This window comes from Schistocerca cancellata, chromosome 3, assembly GCF_023864275.1.
Source record: "Schistocerca cancellata isolate TAMUIC-IGC-003103 chromosome 3, iqSchCanc2.1, whole genome shotgun sequence".
In the NCBI taxonomy this organism is placed as follows: Eukaryota; Metazoa; Arthropoda; class Insecta; order Orthoptera; family Acrididae; genus Schistocerca; species Schistocerca cancellata.
In genome coordinates this window covers 956,304,618-956,324,447 of record NC_064628.1, presented here as the reverse complement: position 1 = coordinate 956,324,447, position 19,830 = coordinate 956,304,618, and the positions used below count along the sequence as shown (strand labels likewise).

The 19,830-nt window shown below is 45.7% G+C and overlaps 1 protein-coding gene across 3 annotated transcripts in view; it reads left to right on the top strand.

Annotated features, from left to right (window-relative positions):
• LOC126176020 (zinc transporter 9) overlaps nucleotides 1–19,830 on the top strand; it is a 173,757-nt gene that overhangs the window by 57,432 nt on the left and 96,495 nt on the right. For all 3 annotated transcript variants that reach the window (XM_049923144.1, XM_049923143.1, XM_049923142.1), the window contains one exon: nucleotides 14,850–15,005. In XM_049923144.1, the coding sequence (XP_049779101.1) occupies nucleotides 14,850–15,005 (156 nt within the window). The remainder of the gene's footprint in view (nucleotides 1–14,849; nucleotides 15,006–19,830) is intronic.

The following is a 19,830-nucleotide window of genomic DNA, read 5'->3' as shown; positions in this document are numbered from 1 at the left end:
GATCGACTGCAGGTGATTTTTCTCTTCTGCAGCTTCACCTCCAAGAAAGGTTGCACCGTTTAGTTTTCCAGGTTGCGGTGGCTAGGTGATCAGCTGGAGCTGCTAAATGGCGATGGAGACCTTGATCGGCACGTTGGGGAACGTCCTCTCCAGCGGCTAGCTTGCAGCGATGGTGACCTACGTCATCCTGCACCCAGATCTTCTTTTTCATCTTCTTTGTCCCGGAGTTGGTGTCAGCTAAGATCAGTCTGCTGTCTTCTGGTGCGGGCGTCATTAAATATCCGCCACCTTTCTTGACAATAGCGTATCAGATATCCCGGTCATCTGCAGTGGAAACATACTGGTTGGTTATCGTGGGTCCTCCAGACGTCAGTGTTCCTTGGTGCCCAAACAGGTTCCTCATGTGGCATTGTAGGAACGTAACTCCATCTGGGTCTCGACTTTTTTGTCGTTTCAAAGGGAAGTGAAGGACAAGGGATTGGATTCAATGTTTGTTCCACTTCCTCCTTTATGACCTCTTGAAGTGTCTTGTTTTTTTCTCACTGTGCAATCCAAGTGCATTCTCAACTTCCTCTCTCACTATCAGATGAAGAACACTTACGAAATCAGTTGCTTCCTCCATCACAAACATCAATATGATGTTTGGAAGCCGTTCAAACTTGTTGCATGTAATTCTTTTTTGATGCGTTGTCTCAGTCTATTGGCACCATTTCATGAAGTTGTCTGCTGTCGAAACCACCTTCAGGAGTAGGGCTTGATACATGCCCTCAGCAATACCCTTCATGAGATTTGCAACCTTATCTTCCTCCTTCATTCTAGGACCCACTATTTTACACAGCTCCAAAACATCTTGAATGTAGGATGCTGTAGTTTCTCCTCGATGCTGTGCCCTGCACTTTATCTTTAGCCTCGCATGTCTGTCGCCGTGTGTTGCCATAATACTTGCACAGTTCTGTCTGGAATAGATCCCAGTTTGTGAACTTCTCCAAGTAGAAAAATACGTTAGCCAAACACACAGTGTCATCCCATTTGTTAAATTTGGCTATACACTCATATACCTTCAGTCACTTGTTTGGATGTTGGCCATCATCACCAGAGATCCCGGAAGGATGTCTCGTGTGGTGGCACACAGTTGCTGTCATTGTAACGTCCTCTTCTTCTGTCTCTGATAGGTGGCGATCTGTTGAATATGGCTCGAACTTGGTTTTCTCACCATATAAACGGGGGTTCTATCTGCGGAGACAACGACCAGAGACTTCCTTGCACCTAATATCCAGCACGGTAGCCAGTCCGTTGTGATGGGGCCACCATGTACCCTGTTGGTTGTAGCCCCAGACAGGGATCGCTCTACTGATGCGTGCGCCGTTAACTCCCCACGTATGCCAAGAAGTAGATGCCTCTCTGCCTGGGGCATCGGGACTCCCGGCAGTGGCCATCCTGCCAGGTGGCCCTTGCTGAGACTGGGTGGCGCCTGTGGGGAGGGCCCTTGGTCAGAGTGGGTGGCATCAGGGCGGATGACCCGCAATGAAGTGTGGTACATAATCTCTTGTTGCTGGCCAGCCGCCGACACTCTATAAGCGTTATCAGGCTCAATTCAACGCTCAGAAATAAAATCACAAATTGTTCCCCTCCCTGGCCACACTGTGGGAGGAGTGTAAGGCTCAGGATGGCAGTGACACTTATTTGCCCCGGTTCCTAGTTTGTACGAGAGCTGATCGGGAGTCTTTCATGGCAACGAAGCCTCAATTCTTCATGGAGCATTCAGAGGGCAAGTTTGGGGAGGTGGAGGGCTTGTCCAAATTGCGCTCAGGGTCAGTAATGATAAAAACGGCATCCTCTGCCCAGTCACGAAGGTTACTTGCTTGAGACAAGTTGGGGGATGTTTCAGTTACCATCACACCCCATAATAGTTAAAATATGGTCCAGGGCATAATTTTCCATAGGGACCTTCTTTTGCTGTCTGATGATGAGCTGCGCGCCAATTTAGAGCGGCGAGGTGTTCATTTTGTCCGGTGCGTTCATTGACGTCCGAAGGATAATCAGATTGCTACCGGTGCCTTCATCTTGGCCTTTGAGGGTGATACATTATCGGAGAAGGTCAAGGTGATGGTCTACCGCTGTGACGTCAAGCCCTGTATCGCTCTCCCGATGCGGTGCTTTAAGTGCTGGAAGTTCGGCCATATGTCCTCCAGCTGTACTTTCAGCCTCACATGTCGAGATTGCAGACACCAATCACATCCCGATACTCCATGTGCCCCACCTCCCACCTGTGTCAACTGCAGAGAACACCTTGTCAGACTGCAGGAACTTACAGAAAGAGCGGAAAATCATGGAATATAAGAGCCTGGACTGACTGACCTATACTGAGGCTAAGAGGAAATATGAACGACTCCATCCTGTGTGAATGACTTCCTCATATGCCGCCACTACGACAACGGTGATAGTCCCATCAGTTCAGTGAATTCCAGTCGGCTCTACAAGCCGTACAACTCCACATGCCCCCTTGCCCACGGGGGGCACTACCCACCCCGTTGCTCCTGCGCCACCTACCTTGGGAGCAACACCCTCCCCCCCCCATCCTCTCAACCCCCCCACCCTCCACCAATTGGGGACGTCCGTCCCTGCTTCTGAGTCGGAGAAGCATCCAACTTCTTCAGCTCCTCTCACTCCCAAAGGGTCCCTTTGGTCCCTCCCTTCCCAGGTTTCCGCAAGTGGGAAGGACGTCGTCCTGCAGTGGCATAAGTGGCTGGTTGTAGGGCTTTGTGATCCTCCTCTGTCCCGGAGACTGAATCGGTGAAGCCCTCCCTACCAGTGAAACCCAAGGAGCAGCGAGAAAAGTCCAAGAAGAAGACCTCTAAGACGAAGGAACTTGCTGTGGCACCCACCCCACCGCAACCTACAAACTCTGCATCTGAGGGCGAGGTAGAGATTCTGGCAGCCGCTGAGGACCTATATCTTGCCGGACTCTCAGACACAATGGATGTCACTCGCACAGGTTCTGAATCGGTGGCAGCAGAGCTGCCTCCTCGGTCCCTTCATGCCTTTCTCGGCCATGGACAATGTCATCCTCCAGTGGAACTGCAGCAGTTTTTTCCACTTTCTTGCTGAGCTCTGACAACTCCTCAGCCTTTACCTTTTCCTCTGAATTGCTCTTCAGGAAACTTGGTTTCCGGCGATGCTGCCCCTGCCCTCTGTGGCTATCGGGGTTATTATAAGAGCCGGGCACAACATCACTTTTCTGCGCGCCCCTGCAGATGGGCCATGAATAAGGCTGACAGGGACTTGTTCACCTCCATTGCCACTGTTGAGCATCTTTCCAATGACGCCATTGATGAGGTGGTTCACTCGGTCACCACCGGCATTGTTACTGCCGCAGAGTCTGCCATTCCCTGTTTTTCTGGGTCTTCTTGGCGGAGGACTCTGCCTTGGTGGTCGCCTGAGATCGCTGAGGTGATTAAAGATCGCAGGCAGGCACTCCAGCATCACAAGCGGCATCTCGCATTGGAACACCTCATGCCTTTAAACAGCTCCGTGCACAAGCATGCCGCCTCATTTGCCGACACAAGCAGAGGTGCTGGGGAAGGTATGTCTCCACCATTGACCTCCGTACCTCTCCATCGCAAGTTTGGGCCAAGATTAGGCGACTCTGTGGCTGTCAGACCCCTGTCAGTGTACCTCCGCTTTCACTGAATGGAACAGTCCGTGCTGCCTCCAACACAATTGCATACTGCTTAGCGGAACATTTTGCTCAGAGTTTCGCTTCAGTGAATTACCTACTGGCCTTCCCCTCCCTGAAGGAGTGGCTGGAACGTTGGAGCTTTTCATTTCACATGCGCCAGCCTGAATCGTACAATGATTTGTTCAGTGAGTGGTAATTCAAAAGTGCCCTAGCCGCTTGCCCCAATATGGCTCCCGGGCCAGATCTCATCCACTGTCAGATGCTCAAATGCCTCGCAGTGGACTGCCAGTGACGCATCATAGACCTTTTCATCCATATCTGGGTTGAGGGTGAGTTCCCGTCAAAATGGCGGGAAAGCATCGTAATTCCCGTGTTGAAACGTGGCAAAAACCCACTGGAGGTGCACTGCTACCGCCCCATTAGCCTCACCAACGTTTCTTGCAAGTTGCTCGAACACATGGTGAGCCGGAGGTTGAGTTGGCTACTTGGCTCTCGGAGCCTTCTGGCTCTGTCTCAGGGTGGGTTCCATAACGGCTGCTCTGGCGCCAATAATCTGGTGTGCCTGGAGTCTACCATCCTTACAGCCTTTGCCCGCCGTCCGCATCTGGTTGCTGTTTTTTTTGACATAGGAAAGGCATACGATATGACATGGCGACATCACATCCTCTCTACGCTACATGGTTGGGGTCTTCGGGCTCCACTCTGGATTTTCATACAAAATTTTTGTTCGCTTTGTTCCTTCCGTGTGCAAGTTGCGGCCTCCCATAGTTCCTCCTGAGTTCAGGAGAATGGTGTACCACAAGGCTCTGTCTTAAGTGTCTGCATCTTTTTGATTGCAATTAATGGGCTTGCTGTGGCGGTGGGAACATCTGTGTCAGCTTCGTTGATTGCTGATGACTTCTGCCTATACTTTAGCTCCACTGGCATTGCAGTTGCTGAACGGCAGCTGCAGGGCACTATCTGTAAGGCGCAGTCTCGGGCTGTCCCGCATGTCTTCCAGTTTTCAGCTGCCGAGACCTGCGTCATGCATTTCTGCCGGCGACGCACTATTCCCCCTGAGCCACGGCTTTATCTTGATGGCGAACCTCTTGCTGTGGTGGAGACGCATTGGTTTTTGGGATTGGTCTTTGATACCCAGTTGACTTGGCTTCCTCATATTCGGCAGCTTAAACAAACGTGCTGGCAGCATCTTAACGCTCTTCCTTGCTTGAGTCACACTAGCTGGTGTGCCGATCAGTGTACCCTCAACGGCTGTACCAGGCGTTAATTCAGTCCCATCTATATTATGGGAGCCTGGCTTACAGTTAGACATCCCCTTGTGCATTGCATTTGCTGGACCCCATCCTTCACAGCGGGTTCCGACTCGCCACTGGAGCTTTCTGGACAAGCCCTTTCAACAGCATACTTGTGGAGGAAGGTGTCCGTCCATTGCGGTTCCGGCACCAATGATTACTGGCCGCTTATGCTAGACGTGTTTGTAGCTTGCCCGGGCATCCCAGTTATCGTCTCCTGTTCCCTCAGTCGGTCGGCCATCTTCTGGAACGGCGGCACGGTCAGGGTTTACAATCGCGGTTTGCGTCATAGCTCTTCTCTCTGGGCTTCCGGTTTTCCATCTTCCACCTCTCTTTCAGGCCCCTCTGTGTATACCCCCATGGTGTGTGCCTCGCCGATGCCTTCGGCTTGATTTGGCACAGGGCCTGATAGACTCAGTCTCTCCTGAGGCCCTCTGCCACTGCTTTCTTTCAATCCTTGTTGCATTTCCAGGCTCTGACGTTGTGTATACTGACGGTTCGTGTCCATACTGATGTTTCGATGGTTGCTGGTCGTGTCGGTTATGCTCTTACCCGAGGGGATCATTATGAAAAACTCATTACCAGTTGGCTGCAGTGTTTTCACTGCCGAGCTGGTCGTCATCTCTTGCGCCCTAGAGTATATCCGCTCCTGCTCAGGTGAGTCCTTTATCTCTAGTGACTCCCTGAGCAGTTTACGAGCTATCGACCAGTGTTTCACTCGCTCTTGTCTGGTGATGGCTATCCAGGAGTCCCTCCATACTCTCGCCCATTGTGGCCGCTCTGTGGTATTTGTGTGGACCCCGGGTCATGTCGGCATCCAGGGAAGTGAATGTGTTGACACGCTGACCAAACAGGCTGTCGGTGCACCAGCATTGGGGATCAGGCCATCAAGGAGGCTACCAGTGCATGGCACTCCTCCTTGTGGATCTCTCACACGGACTCTGTTGTCCTCTGCCGGCTGCGCATTGACCACACCTGGATAATGCACAGCTATTTATTGTGCCACGGGGACCCACCTTTATGTCGCTGTGGGTCAGCTTTGACTGTGTTCCACATCTTGTTGGACTGCCCACTTTTAACTCCGCTCAGGCAGACATTTGCGCTGCCTGATACGCTTCCTGCACTTTTATCAGATGACGTTGTGATGACTGATTTAGTTTTGAGTTTTATTCATGCAGGGGGTTTTTATCGCTTGATCTAAATGGTTGTCCTTTTTTGTGTTGAGCCTAGCCTTTGGCCTATGATTTTAGACTTGGATTTTTAGTGTGTTTCTTGGTAGTCGGATTTTTTTTTTGTTTCTGTGATCGGACAACCACTGTCACACTCGGTGTGAATTTAATTCCTTTCTTCTGGTCTCTGTCTGTGTCTTTCTTGTCCTGTGTCATCTCTTGTCATCTCCGTCATTTGTTTTTATTCCTTGTGGGCGTTTCAAGTTCATGGAAAAAGGGACCGATGGCCATAGTAATCTGGTACCTTCACTCCCACAAACCAACCAACCAACCAACCAGACAATTCCCATCTGCATAGTTCAGAGGAACTTGTGCTGGAAGGGAGTATCCAAATAGCCCTTGTAGTGAAACAGCCATTGAAGTCACTTTGTGTTTATGTGCAGCAAGTTCACAAATGAATGGTCAAGTCTGTGGTTTGCCACAGATTGGCAGTGGCTATCCATGTGAGTAAACCGTTGGTTATGTGTCATTCCCACTGAGAATGCTGTACAGTAATTGCACCATAGCTTATATTTAAAATGGCAGCTTTCATATGTGGCCATGCGTTTTGTTGGGGTAGGAAGTGCCTATAACAGAACTGCATTGGTGGGTCCTGCACTTGGGCCAACCATAGGGGAATGACCAATGTGGTACAGGATTGGCAGTAAGATTGAAAAAGTGGTGGTGTTGATAATCATCATCTTTACTTGTCATATTAACTTTGCAGTCTTGGACATCATCATTTTTTTGTGCATTTTTAACAGTGATTTCTTGTAATACATATAATTAATACATATATCAAGTAGTACATTGTATGCTTTTATAAACAATTCAGAATTACTTAAGTGAGTACCAACATCTTTCAGTTAACATTTGTTTCAATTTGCCCTTAAGAAGACTGCCATGGAGTTACTTCATATTATTTGGCTATCTGATTATATTAGCAAGTATCCTAACTGCTCTCTTTTGAACCCTAAAAATCCTATCCATCTAGACTGTGGCTGCCCAACCTCAAAATCTCAGCCCCTTATTACAAATGTGAGTGAATTAAACTGTAGTACACTAGTTTAAGGGTGGGGGAGGATATTATATTGGCAAGATTTTTAGTAAGTGAATATTACTGGTAATATTTTTACAGATATAGCTGGTATGCCTTTTTTATGTGAGATGTTTATCAGGGTGCCTAAAAACTTACGTTTATCATATTTTTCAACTGTAGAAAGTCATTCAATATCAGTATTACAATAATTTAACAAGAACTTTATTACATTTGTCTTGTCCCTGATCTGTGTAAGTTTGTACATTGTTTAATGTTCTATGATCATTTCAAAGTTCTCTTTATTGCTTATGCTAGCTGCTTGGTATGGTGCCAGCATAGTTTACTATTTAGAATTTTGTGGCTGTTTTATGTCATTGATATATACAAAAAACAAGAATGGCCCAAGTCTACAAGGGTAGAAGTATGGAAGGGTATTCCTCATCTCAGGCCACAATAGTAGTTGAGGTTGTTGAAGTCCTGGTGGAGGATGTGGTCAAGCTTTTCAAGGCCAGGGTTTTACTGGGTGGTCAGAGGAGAGCTGGTTGGCTGCTAATTGACAGGTTTAATGATGGCATAGGAGCATGGCTCAGGAGATATATAATTGGGAGACACTTGCACTTGCACTTGCACTGCTGGCAAGGCTGTAAGCAGGAATGGGTAACAGTTGTCATAGTGGAAGTACTGTTGGTGGTTGACACAGTTGATATGCACATATGAATTTATGCAGCCATATTAGAGGTGGGTACATGGATACAGACATCTAGGAAGGTGGCTCAATGAGTTGAGAAGGACCATGTGAAGGGATTTGGGAGTAGTCGTTCAGGAAAGAGCAAATGTTGAATTCACATCATGAGAATGTTATCAGTGAATCTGAACTGGACAAGAGGATTTTGGTATTGACTGGATAGAAATGATTCCTCCTGACAGCCTAAAAAATGGTTGGTATAAGATGCCATCGTGCGAGTATGCATGGGAGAACAGTGCATTTGTTTATAAATTCACCCTTCAAAAATGAAAGAAGTGTGGTTCAGGATGTCGTTGTCTGGGAGATTAGGAAAGAGGTGGTTGGTGTGGGATCAGAAGGATATTGGGAAAGGCAGTTTGGGCTGTGGACATGAGAGGATGTTGGCAGACAAGAACATTATGTCCACAGAAACAAAGGAGTCTGGTGGTAATGGGACAGGAACTGTGGAGAGGAAGTGAAGGAAGTGAGCAGTGTCTTGAATGTGGGATAGGAGGTTACAGACAGTAGTTTGGAGGTGTTAGTCAACAAAGGCAGATGTTTGTTCAATGGGAGCAATGTACCCGGCCACAGTGGGATGACCAGTAGGGAGTTCTGCAGGGTTGGGTTTTTGGAATTTGGGGAACAGGTGAAAGGTAGGATTGTGGGAGTTGCGGGTATGAGAAAGGGGGATGCGTTCAGGTGTCAGGTTTTGTGACCTAAGGCCTCAGAGAGCTGCTACAGCTTGTGTTTGACTTAGGCTTTTGGCTGGAAGTGAATCCTTTAGAAAGTATTGAGACTACTGTAGTGGTCAGAGTTTAGCCAGGAAGACTGGCAGTAGCGTTAAATCTACATCTATAACTCTGCAAACCACTGTGAAGGGCATGGCAAAGTGTATGGCCCATTGCACCAGTCATTAGGACTTTCTCCCCATTCAATTTGCATATGGAGTGTGGGATGAATGATGTTGCTCCATGCTTGCTGTAATTGATCTAATCTTGTCCTCAAGATCCCCAAATGAGTGATACATAGACGGTTGTGGTACATTTCTGGAGTTGTCATTTAAAATCGGTTCTTGAAACTTTGGTAGTAGACTTTCATGGGAGAGTTTCCATTTATCTTGAAGAATAGGCTACATAGGTTCTTTCAGCATCTCTGTGATACTTCCTCCACATGTCAAATGGACCTGTGACCCTTCTGTGTATATGTTCAATATACCCGTTGTTCCTTTGCGGTATGGGTCCCAAGCACTTTGTGTGAGTAAATTGTAAACAATCACCCGTCACAGACTTATTGCATTAACCTCTTAATCTACTACTTGCTTTACCCATGATGGATCCTATATTTCATGTCCCTGTCAAGTGTTACCCTGAGATATTTGTATGAAGTTACTGAGTTAAATTGTGACTCACTGATATAGTCATAGGATACTACATTTTTTCATTTTGTGAAAGCGCACAATTTTACATTTCTGAACATTTAAAGCAAGTTGCCAGACTTTGCACCAATTTGAAATCTTAATTGTCCAACTTCGTGCAGACTGTATGTACTTCATTCTAGATAGCTGCATCATCTGTGAAAAGTGACGTTGCTCTTAATATTGTATGCAAGGTCAATAATACACACCATCGACTGCAAGGAACCCTGGGGGACACCCGATGTTACTTCATCTGTTGATGACTCTCCATCAGAGATAATATTCTGCATCTTCCCTACCAAGAAATCCTCAATCCAGTCCTAAATTTTGCCTGATACCCCATATGATCTTACTTTTGATAATAAGTGTAACTCTGAGACAAATGCTTTTTGGAAATAGAAGGGTGTTGTATCTACCTAGCCACCTTGACCCATGGCTTTCAGGAATTAATGTGAAGAAAGTGCGAGTTAGGTTTCATGTGAAAAATGTTTCCAAAAATCATGCTGGCTGGGATGGAGAAGATCATTCTGTAAGAGGTACCTCATTATGTTTGAGCTCTGAATATGTTCTAAGATTATGTTACAAACTGATGTCAAGAAAAGTTCCTACACACCATATAGTGGAGATGCTGATACGCAATAGGCACAACAAAAAGATTCACAATTATAGCTTTCAGCCATTAAGGCCTTTGTCGGCAATAGACACACATGCACACCTGCACTGGCGCCTGGAAAATGAAGGTTAGTCACTGCCCTCACCCATCCAGCCCCATCCCTGTTCCCATTCCAGCACTACACAGCCGTCATTTCATGGCCACACCCAGTCTGTTAATTTATTTTTATATCTCTCCTTTCTGCTACTTACCCCCCACCTTATCTCCTGCCCTCCGTCTAAATTGCAACACTTCACTGTCTGCCACCCCCGCCATACTATCCCTCCCTGCCCCAGCGTCCTCCTTAACCCCACCCAGTCGCCACTCCCATCATGCACTGATGCTGCTGCTCGCAGTGTGGTTTCAGTTATCTGAAACTGCAGACGTGTGTGCAAGTTACATTTGTGTGAGTGGGTGTATGCATGTGTGTCTATTGCTGGCAAAGGCCTTAATGGCAGAAAGCTATAATTGTGTGAATCTTTTTGTTGTGCCTATCACGACTCAGCATCTCTGCTGTTTTGTGAATAGCAACTTTCCTTCTCTAATATTGTCACATTCCATTCTGGATTTTCTATTGTTTGAAATTGATGTCAAGGTTATTCAATGGTAGTTTTGTGAGTCGTTTCTGCTACCCTTCTTGTAAATGAGTGTGACCTGTCTTTTTTTCCAGATACTGGGCATGCTTTTGTGTTCTGTGGCTCAATGATAGATTATAGCTAATATAGGAACTAACTCAGCCTTGGATTGGGTGTAGAATCTGATTGGCATTCCATCTGACCTGGAGATTCGTTCAATTTTAATAATTTCAGCTGTTCATCAGCACTATTGACACCAACACCTATTTCACTCAGCTTTTAAGTGGTATGAAGATTGGAATGGGTTTTACTTTGTGAAGGAATATTTGAAAACAGAGCTACAAATTTCTCCTATTGCTTTGCTGCTCTCATTTTCAGTTCGTGTCCTGTTCTTGAATGACTCGACTTCAACACCACTAGCAGCCTTTACATAGACCAGAATTTCTTTGGGTTTTGTTAAAGACCATTTGACAATATGTTGCTGCGGTAGTCACTGAAGGCTTCACACATTGCTCTCATTACTGCCAAATATGTTTCATTCAGCATCTCTCTGTTTGCATTCCTATACTTTTTTAATACCTGTTATACAGTTGTCTCTGTTTCCCATAGAAGTTTTTTTTTACATTGACTATGTAATGGAGGATCTCTCCCATCAATAACTGTTCCACTGGGCACCTATCTGTCCAGTGCAAGGTTAACTGTTCTTTTAAATTCAAGCCATAGTTCCTTTCCATGCTCCTGTCCTAAGCTAAAAGTTTCAAGTTCCTCATTGAGATATGACACTACGATTATTTATTTAGTTTGCTGAACATATAAATCATTCTACTTGTTTTAATTGCCCTCTGTACTTTGTTCATTGTTGCGATAACTGCCTCATAGTCACTGATACCGGGTTTGATATAGGTGTCCTCAAAGAGTGTCATGTATGTATGTCTGTCTGTTTCCATTAGATCTAATATACAAGGTGGAATCCAAAAAACTTTTTGGGACTTGTGCTGCCATCTGGAAAGTAGTAGTAGTAGTAGTAGTAGATATTTGCACTGCTAGGTTGCGAGAGCAGTATATCTGATGAGTCAGTGTGTGGAGTGGCATTCAGCTGGGAGGATGTGTTGTGTGTCCACAGTGATTTCCGTAGTACTCTGTGTTTGGTGTGTGGCGATTTTACGATGGATCTGCGAACAGAACAGAGCGTGTGTATCAAATTCTGTGTGATTCTGGGGAAAAGCGTTACGGAGACCCTTTCAATGAATCAACAAGTGTTTGGGGGACAGAGCATGAGCCGTATGCGTGTGTTTGAGTGGCATACTCAGTGTAGGGCCGGCTGTACGGACGTCGAAGATGATGCTCACACTGAAGAGCATGATCATTGTTTTCTTTGATACCAAGGGAACTGCGCGCAAAGAATTAGTCCCACCTAACCAAACAGTGAATTCCGCATACAACTGTGACGTTTTGCAACGGCTCCATGAAAATGTGTGGCGATGATGGCCCGAACTTTGGCGGCAAGGGAACTGGCTGCTGCATCTCAATAGTGTGCTCTTCACATGTCCTTGCTCACCAGGACCATTTTGGCAAAAAACAACGTGGAGGTTGTACCCCACCCGCCGTATTCGCCAGATTTGGCACCTTGCAACTTCGCGCTATTCCCAAAACTGAAACTCAATTTGAAAGGCCGTCGGTTCGACACTCTAGAGAGGATTCAAGAAGCATTGCTGGTGATGATAAACACCCTCAAAGAAGAGGACTTCCAGAAAATGTTTGACCAGTGGCAGAAGTGCTGGTACCAGTGTGTACATGCGATGGGAACTACTTTGAAGGTGATGGTGACCATTAGTCCAAAGGTAAGGTTTTCAACAGTGACAGCACCAGTCCTGAAAATTTTGGATAGCACCTCATATTTCTATTATGGTTGGGATTCTGAACTATCTATTCTAGGTAGTTTCAGAGAAGGCATTTAACAATGCACAGGATTCTTGTCGTGCCCACCACTAACGAAATTATAAGTATCCCAATCAAGTGATGAATGATTAAAGTGTCTTTCAGTGATTACTAGCTCATTACTCACACAAAGTTATGAGTGCTATCGACAAGGAATTTCAAATTGATTCCATATTTCTAGATTTCTAGAAATCTTATGACAATGTACCTGACAAGCAGCTTGTAATCAAATTGATTGCTTATGGAATATTGTCTCAGTTATGTGATTGGACTTGTGATTCCCTGTCAGAGAGGTCACTGTTCATAGTAACTGACGGAAAGTCATCGAGTAAACCAGAAGTTATTTCTGACATTCCCCAAGGTAGTTTCACAGGCCCTGTTCTGTTCATTATCTATATAAGTGACGTAGAAGACAATCTGAGTAGCTGTCTTCAGGTTGTTTGCAGATGATGCTGTCATTTATAGTCTAGTAAAGTCACCAGAAGATTGGAACCAATTGCAAAATGATTTAAATAAGATATCTGTATGGTGCAATAATTGACAATTGGTCCTAAATGATGAAAAGTGTGGGATCATGCACATGAGTGCTTAAAGGAATCCATTAAACTTTCATTACATGATAAATCAGTGAAATCTGAAGGTCATAAATTCAACTAAATACCTAGGAATTACAGTTACAAACAATTCGAAAGAGCACACAGAAAATGTTGTGGGTAATGTGAACCAAAGACTGCATTTTATTGGCAGAACATGATGCAACAGATCTGTGAAAGACTGCCTACACTGTGCTTGTCTGTCTTCTTTTGGAGTATTGCTGCATGATGTGGGATCTTACCAGAGAGGATTAATGGAGTACACCGAGAAAGTTCAGAGAAGGGCAGTACTTTTTGTCCATCAAGAAACAGTGGAGAGTGTCACATACAAGACACAGGATTTGAGGTGGAAATCATTTAAACAAAAGGCATTTTTCATTGCAGCTGTCACCAAATTTCCCTGCAAATGCGAAAATATTTTGTTGATGCCGACCTACATAGGGAGAAACGATGATCATAATAAAATAAGAGAAATCAAATGTCGCTCGGAAATATATAGTTGTTCGTTTTTTCCTCCCGCTGTTCAAGAGTGGAATAATAGTGTGCTATTAGGAAAGTGGTTCGATGAATGCTCTGCCAGGCACTTTAGTATGATTTGCAAAGTAACTGTGTAGATGTAGCTTAACGAAGTTAAGTGCACATGAACTGATATCTTCTGTGAAGTTTTTGGTTACATCAGGAGGTGAATCTGGTGGTAGACAGAAGGAGCCTATTATAATTTTATGCCTATCCTTGTTACTGAGTCTTACTTGATCAATCTCTCATGCAGCTTAAATTTTTATCTCAATGGATTTGAGTTTCTTGTCTATTGCACCACATCCATTTCCATAGCATTTCGGTTTATGCTTACAGAACGGGTGTCCAGGGGCAGTGTGTTTTGTGGGGGTGGAGGAAGTTTTTTGGATTGTGGAAGACGGAGAAAGTCATCAAGGCCTGGTCAGGGAGTTGCAAGGGTTTAGACTGGTTTTCTAATCCTCCTTGTCAGCCACATCATGACCCAAAATTATTTCACTTTTGAAGGGTAAATCTATAAACAAATCTGTCATATTACCATGGGTACTTGCATAACACCATCCTATGCCAACTTATTTGTGGCCACATGCAGGAAACCATTTCTATCCAGTGAAGACCTAAAACCTCTTGTCTGGTTCAGGTTAATTGATGAGATTTTCATGCTGTGCACTTATTGGCAAGGACATTCATTGCTCTTTCATCCATAACCTCATCACCTACTCCCAAATCCACTTCACCTGGTCCTTCTCAACTCATTGAGCCACCTTTCTTGATATCAAGCTCTTAGGTTGCTCCATATATACATCTTAATGTATCAAGTGCATCGACTACGAACAGGACCTGCACGTCTTTGTGGTTGTGTGTGGATGCTGTCTCCTGTTATGTGTTTCTGTGCTCCACGCAACAGTACGCTGTAGGTGACTGGTTGCCTTTCCTTATTTTACATGTAAATAATACTTTTATGAATGAGACATTGAAGAAAATAACTGATTACCAGATTTCACTAACATTAGTGGTATGTAATTTTAACTCTTATTGCATGCTATTCTGTATAATAATTTTCTTTTCATCTCCTGTCTGTCTCACATTTGTGTAATTTTTAAAGTTAAATTTTGCTTGTGTCATTTCATATGTTTAATACTATGTCAGTTCGTAACATTAAAATTTAAGTCTTAGAGCTTTGACTACTGAAATGAACTTTGACAACCTTACTTCTTTCCAGAGTGCAAATCTTGAACATCCATATGGCTATAGCAACATGAAGTATGTGGCTTCATTGATATCTGGAGTGGGTATCTTCTGTGTAGGCACGGGCCTTTCTCTGTATCACGGCATTGTTGGCCTACTGCATCCAGAACCTGTGCAGTCTCTATATTGGGTATGCATACTACATGTTACTTATTTCAGTTGCTAGAATAAGTTTTAAGTTTTAGTGACTTGATGTTTTATTAATTTGTCATGTGGGCTTTCTGTGTTGAAGATACAACCATGTTTGTGTACAGTGCTTGGCACCAGTGACAATTAGCAACAGTTGTCCAAAATGGTTGACCAAGCGAGAGGTTGCAGTGGCGAGACACAGGAAGATGGTAGTCAAATCCCTGTCCGAATATCCAAATTTTTCGTTTCCCCAAATTACTTAAGGCAGGTGCCTGTATGGGACCTTTGAAAATAACGTAGTCCGTTTTCTTCCTTATCCTTTCTCAATCTGAACATAGGCTTCATCTCTGATGACCTTGTTGGCGACAGATGTTAAACCCCAATCTTCTTCCCACAGCATTTGATGCGCCTTTCTGAATAAAATTACTTGAATATGATTTAGGACCTACTAGGTATATTATCTGTCCAGAGAGTTAGAGAGCTTCATGTTATTACCACAGATCCAGTTGGCCTGAATTAAGTGGACATTAACCTTCTTTTGAATATAATTATTCCAAAGCTTTTGAACTTTAACTTCTCATAAAATATCTTACTGTTTTCTTTATGATTTTGCTCAAATACTACATGCATAAGAATTTAATTAACAGTAATAATTGAGTCCATAATATTGCAGTGTCAACAGTGTGTTGTGGTCTTCAGTTCAAAAACTGGGCCCCCTGCGGGTTCGGGGTTAAGAATAGGCCTGCGGTATTCCTGCCTGTCGTAAGAGGTGACTAAAAGGAGTCTCAAACTTTCAGCCCTTACGTAATGGTCCTCTCTTGAATTTGACCACCATATTTCAAAATTATTCCAAAGAGCGAGATAATTGGGGAAGGGTGCCTTACTTGGTATATTGTGTCCATCGCACATCGAGACCTTTAGCGAGCTTATTCGTCGTCGCATTGCAGGCCCGCTCGCTCTCCATCTCTTGGGCGAAGATACTTTCCTGGGTGCGATTTCCACCATGCACTCTGCAGTGTCGCTTTCTGTGCTGATGACGACCATTATGCCACCTCATATCCAGCACGGTAGCCAGTCCGTTGTGGTGGGGCCACCATGTACCCTGTTGGTTGTAGCCCCCTGACAACACAGGGATCGCTCTACTAATGTTTGCTCCGTAAACTCTCCACGTATGCCAAGGAGTAGGTGCCCATCTCCCTGGGGCATCGGGACTCCCGGCAGTGGCCATCCTGCCAGATGACCCTTGCTGAGGCCGGGTGGTGTATGTGGGGAGGGCCCTTGGTCGGAGTAGGTGGCATGAGGGTGGATGACATGCAATGAAGTGTGGCACATCTTCTCTTGCTGTTGGCCAGCCACCAGCAGTCTCTAAGCGTTCGAAGGCTCACTTTAATGCAAACATGTATGACCCCAAATCATTCCCCTCCCTGGCCACACCATGGAAGGAACGAAAGGCTATGAATGACAGTTAGACATATTCGCCCTGGTATCTAGTCTGTACGGGAGCTGATGAGAAATCCTTTGTGTCCATGAAGCCTCAGTTCTTTTTAGAGCATTAAGAGGACAAGTTTGGGGAGGTGGAGGGCTTGTCAAAAATGCGGTCCGTGTCAGTCTTGATAAAAACAGCATCCTCTGCCCAGTCATGGGCATTACTCTGTTGTAAGAAGCTGGGAGATGTTTCTGTTACTATCACACCCCATAAAAGCTTAAATATGGTCCAGGGCATTATCTTCCACAGGGATCTTTTACAGTCCGATGACTAGCTGCGCACCAACTTAGAGTGACAAGGTGTCCATTTCGTCCGGCGCGTCCACCGGTGTCCGAGGGATAATCAGGTTGCCACTGGTGCCTTCATCTTGGCCTTCGAAGGTGACACATTACCCGAGAAGGTGAAGGTGATGGTCTACCGCTGTGATTTCAAGCCATATATGCCTCCCCCAGTGCAGTACTTTAAATGTTGGAAGTTCAGCCATATGTCTTCCCGCTGTGCTTCCACCCTCATATGTCGCGATTGTGGTCGTCCATCCCATCCCGATACTCCATGTGCCTCACCTCCCATCTGTTTCAGCTGCGGAGAGCACCATCCCCCTTGCTCACCGAACTGTAAGATTCTATAGAAGGAAAGGAAAATAATGGAATACAAGACCCTGGATGGACTGACCTGCACTGAGGCTAAACAGAAATTTGAATGGTTTCATCCTGTGTGCATGACCTCACCTTATGCCACCACTGTCACTCCTGTTACAGCTTTACAGCTCCATCCATTGCACCACATACAGTCAGCTCTTTGAGCCAAAGGACGACACCTGCCCTCTTGATGGTGGGGGGGGCACTTCCCTCCCTGTTGCTCCTGCACCACCTACCTCAGGAGCAGCAGCACCCCCCCCCCCCCTCCTGCCCCCCCACTGCCCCCCTTCCCACCATCGGGGACACCAGTCCCCACTTCTATCTAAGCCGGAGAAGCATAAGTCTTCTTCGGCTTCTGTCGCTAGGAAGGGATCCCTTTGGCCATTCCCTTCCCAGGTTCCTACCAGTGGCAAACCAACCAGACACCCGCCAGGGGATGAGGAATCCCCAGGCAGATGGTCATAGGGCTTCATGGTCCTCTTCAGCCCCGGAGACTGAATCAAAGAAGCCCTCCCAGCAAGGGCAACCCAAGGACCCCTAAGACCAAGGAAATTGCAGTGGCATCCACTCCATCGCTACCTACAAGCACTGTGTCTGAGGATGGGGTGGAGATTCTGGCGTCCACTGAGGACCTAGATCTCGGCGGTCCCTCAGACATGATGGATGTCGCTCCCATCGGTACAGCAGGTCGCCCAGTGGCATAATCTGCCTCCTCGGTCCCTTCACACCTTTCTCGGCCATGGACAGTGTCATCCTCCAGTGGAACTGCAGTGGTTTTTTCCACCATCTTGCTCAGCTCCAACAACTTCTCAGCCTTCAACCCTTACAGGAAACTTGGTTTCTCTCCATGGCTATCGGGGTTATTATAAGAACCAGGCAGTTTATGAGAGGGTATCTGGAGGCATCTGCATCTATGTCCTTCACTCTCTTTACAGGAAGTCTGTCCCTCTACAAACACCTTTAGAGGCTGTCGCTGTTCAGGTGTGGACGCCAAAGGATGATAGTGTCTGCAGTCTCTATCTTCCACTGGATGGTGATGTCTCGCAGCATGTCTTGGCTGTACTGATAGCCCAACTGCCATCACCTTTTCTGTTACTGGGCAACTTTAATGCCCATAAACCTCTGTGGGGTGGATCAGTGGCAACAGGCCGAGGCAGCAATGTTGAGCAAGTATTGGTGCAGCTCGACCTTTCAGTTTTAAGTAATGGTGCCTTCACACATTTCTGTGTAGTGCATGGCACGAACTCAGCCATCTACCTTTCGATCTGCAGCCCTAGCCTATTACCATCTGTTCAATGGAGTGTGCATGAAGACTTATGCGATAGTGATGACTTTCCGATCTTCCTGTCACTGCCACAGCATCACTCTTCTGCGAGCTTGTGCAGATGGCCTATGAATAAGGCTGACTGGGACTTCTTCACCTCCATTGCCACTACTTAGCCATTGACGCGGAGGGTCACTCGGTCACCACCGGCATCGTTACTGCCGCAGAATCTGCCATACCCTGTTCCTCTGGGTCTCCTAGGTGGAGGACTGTGCCTTGGTGGTTGCCCAAGATCACAGGTGGGCACTCCAGCGTCACAAGCGACATCCCTCATTGGAACAACTCATCGTCTTTAAACGGCTCCATGCGCAGGCCCGCTACATCATTCTCCAATGCAAGCAGCAGTGCTGGGAAAGGTATGACTCCACCATTGGCCTCCGTACCTCTCCATCACAAGTTTGGGCCAAGATTAGGTGACTCTATGGCTATCAGCAAGGGGAAACTACAGCCGTAATTTTTCCCGAGGGCATACAGCTTTACTGTATGGTTAAATAATGATGGCGTCCTCTTGGGTAAAATACTCCTGAGGTAAAATAGTCCCCCATTCGGACCTCCGGGTGGGGACTACTCAAGAGGACGTCATTATCAGGAGAAAGAAAACTGGTGTTCTATGGATCGGAGCGTGGAATGTCAGATCCCTTAATCGGGCAGGTAGTTTAGAAAATTTAAAAAGGGAAATGGATAGGTTAAAGTTAGATACAGTGGGAATGGATGAAGTTCGGTGGCAGGAGGAACAAGACTTTTGGTCAGGTGAATACAGGGTTATAAATACAAAATCAAATAGGGGTAATGCAGGAGTAGGTTTAATAATGAATAAAAAAATAGGAATGCGTATAAGCTACTACAAACAGCATAGTGAACGCATTATTGTGGCCAAGATAGACACGAAGCCCATGACTACTATGGTAGTTCAAGTTTATATCCCAACTGGCTCTGCAGATGACGAAGAAATTGATGAAATGTATGATGAGATAAAAGAAATTATTCAGGTAGTGAAGGGAGACGAAAATACTCATGGGTGACTGGAATTCGAGAGTAGGAGAGAAGGAAACATAGTGGGTGAATATGGATTGGGGGAGAGAAATGAAAGAGGAAACCGTCTGGTAGAATTTTGTACAGAGCATAACTTAATCATAGCTAACACTTGGTTCAAGAATCATAAAAGATGGTTGTATACATGGAAGAATCCTGGAGATACTAGAAGGTATCAGATAGATTATATAATGGTAAGGCAGAGATTTAGGAACCAGGTTTTAAATTGTAAGACATTTCCAGGGGCAGGTGTGGACTCTGACCACAATCTATTGGTTATGAACTGTAGATTAAAACTGAAGAAACTGCAAAAAGGTGGGAATTTAAGGAGATGGGACATGGATAA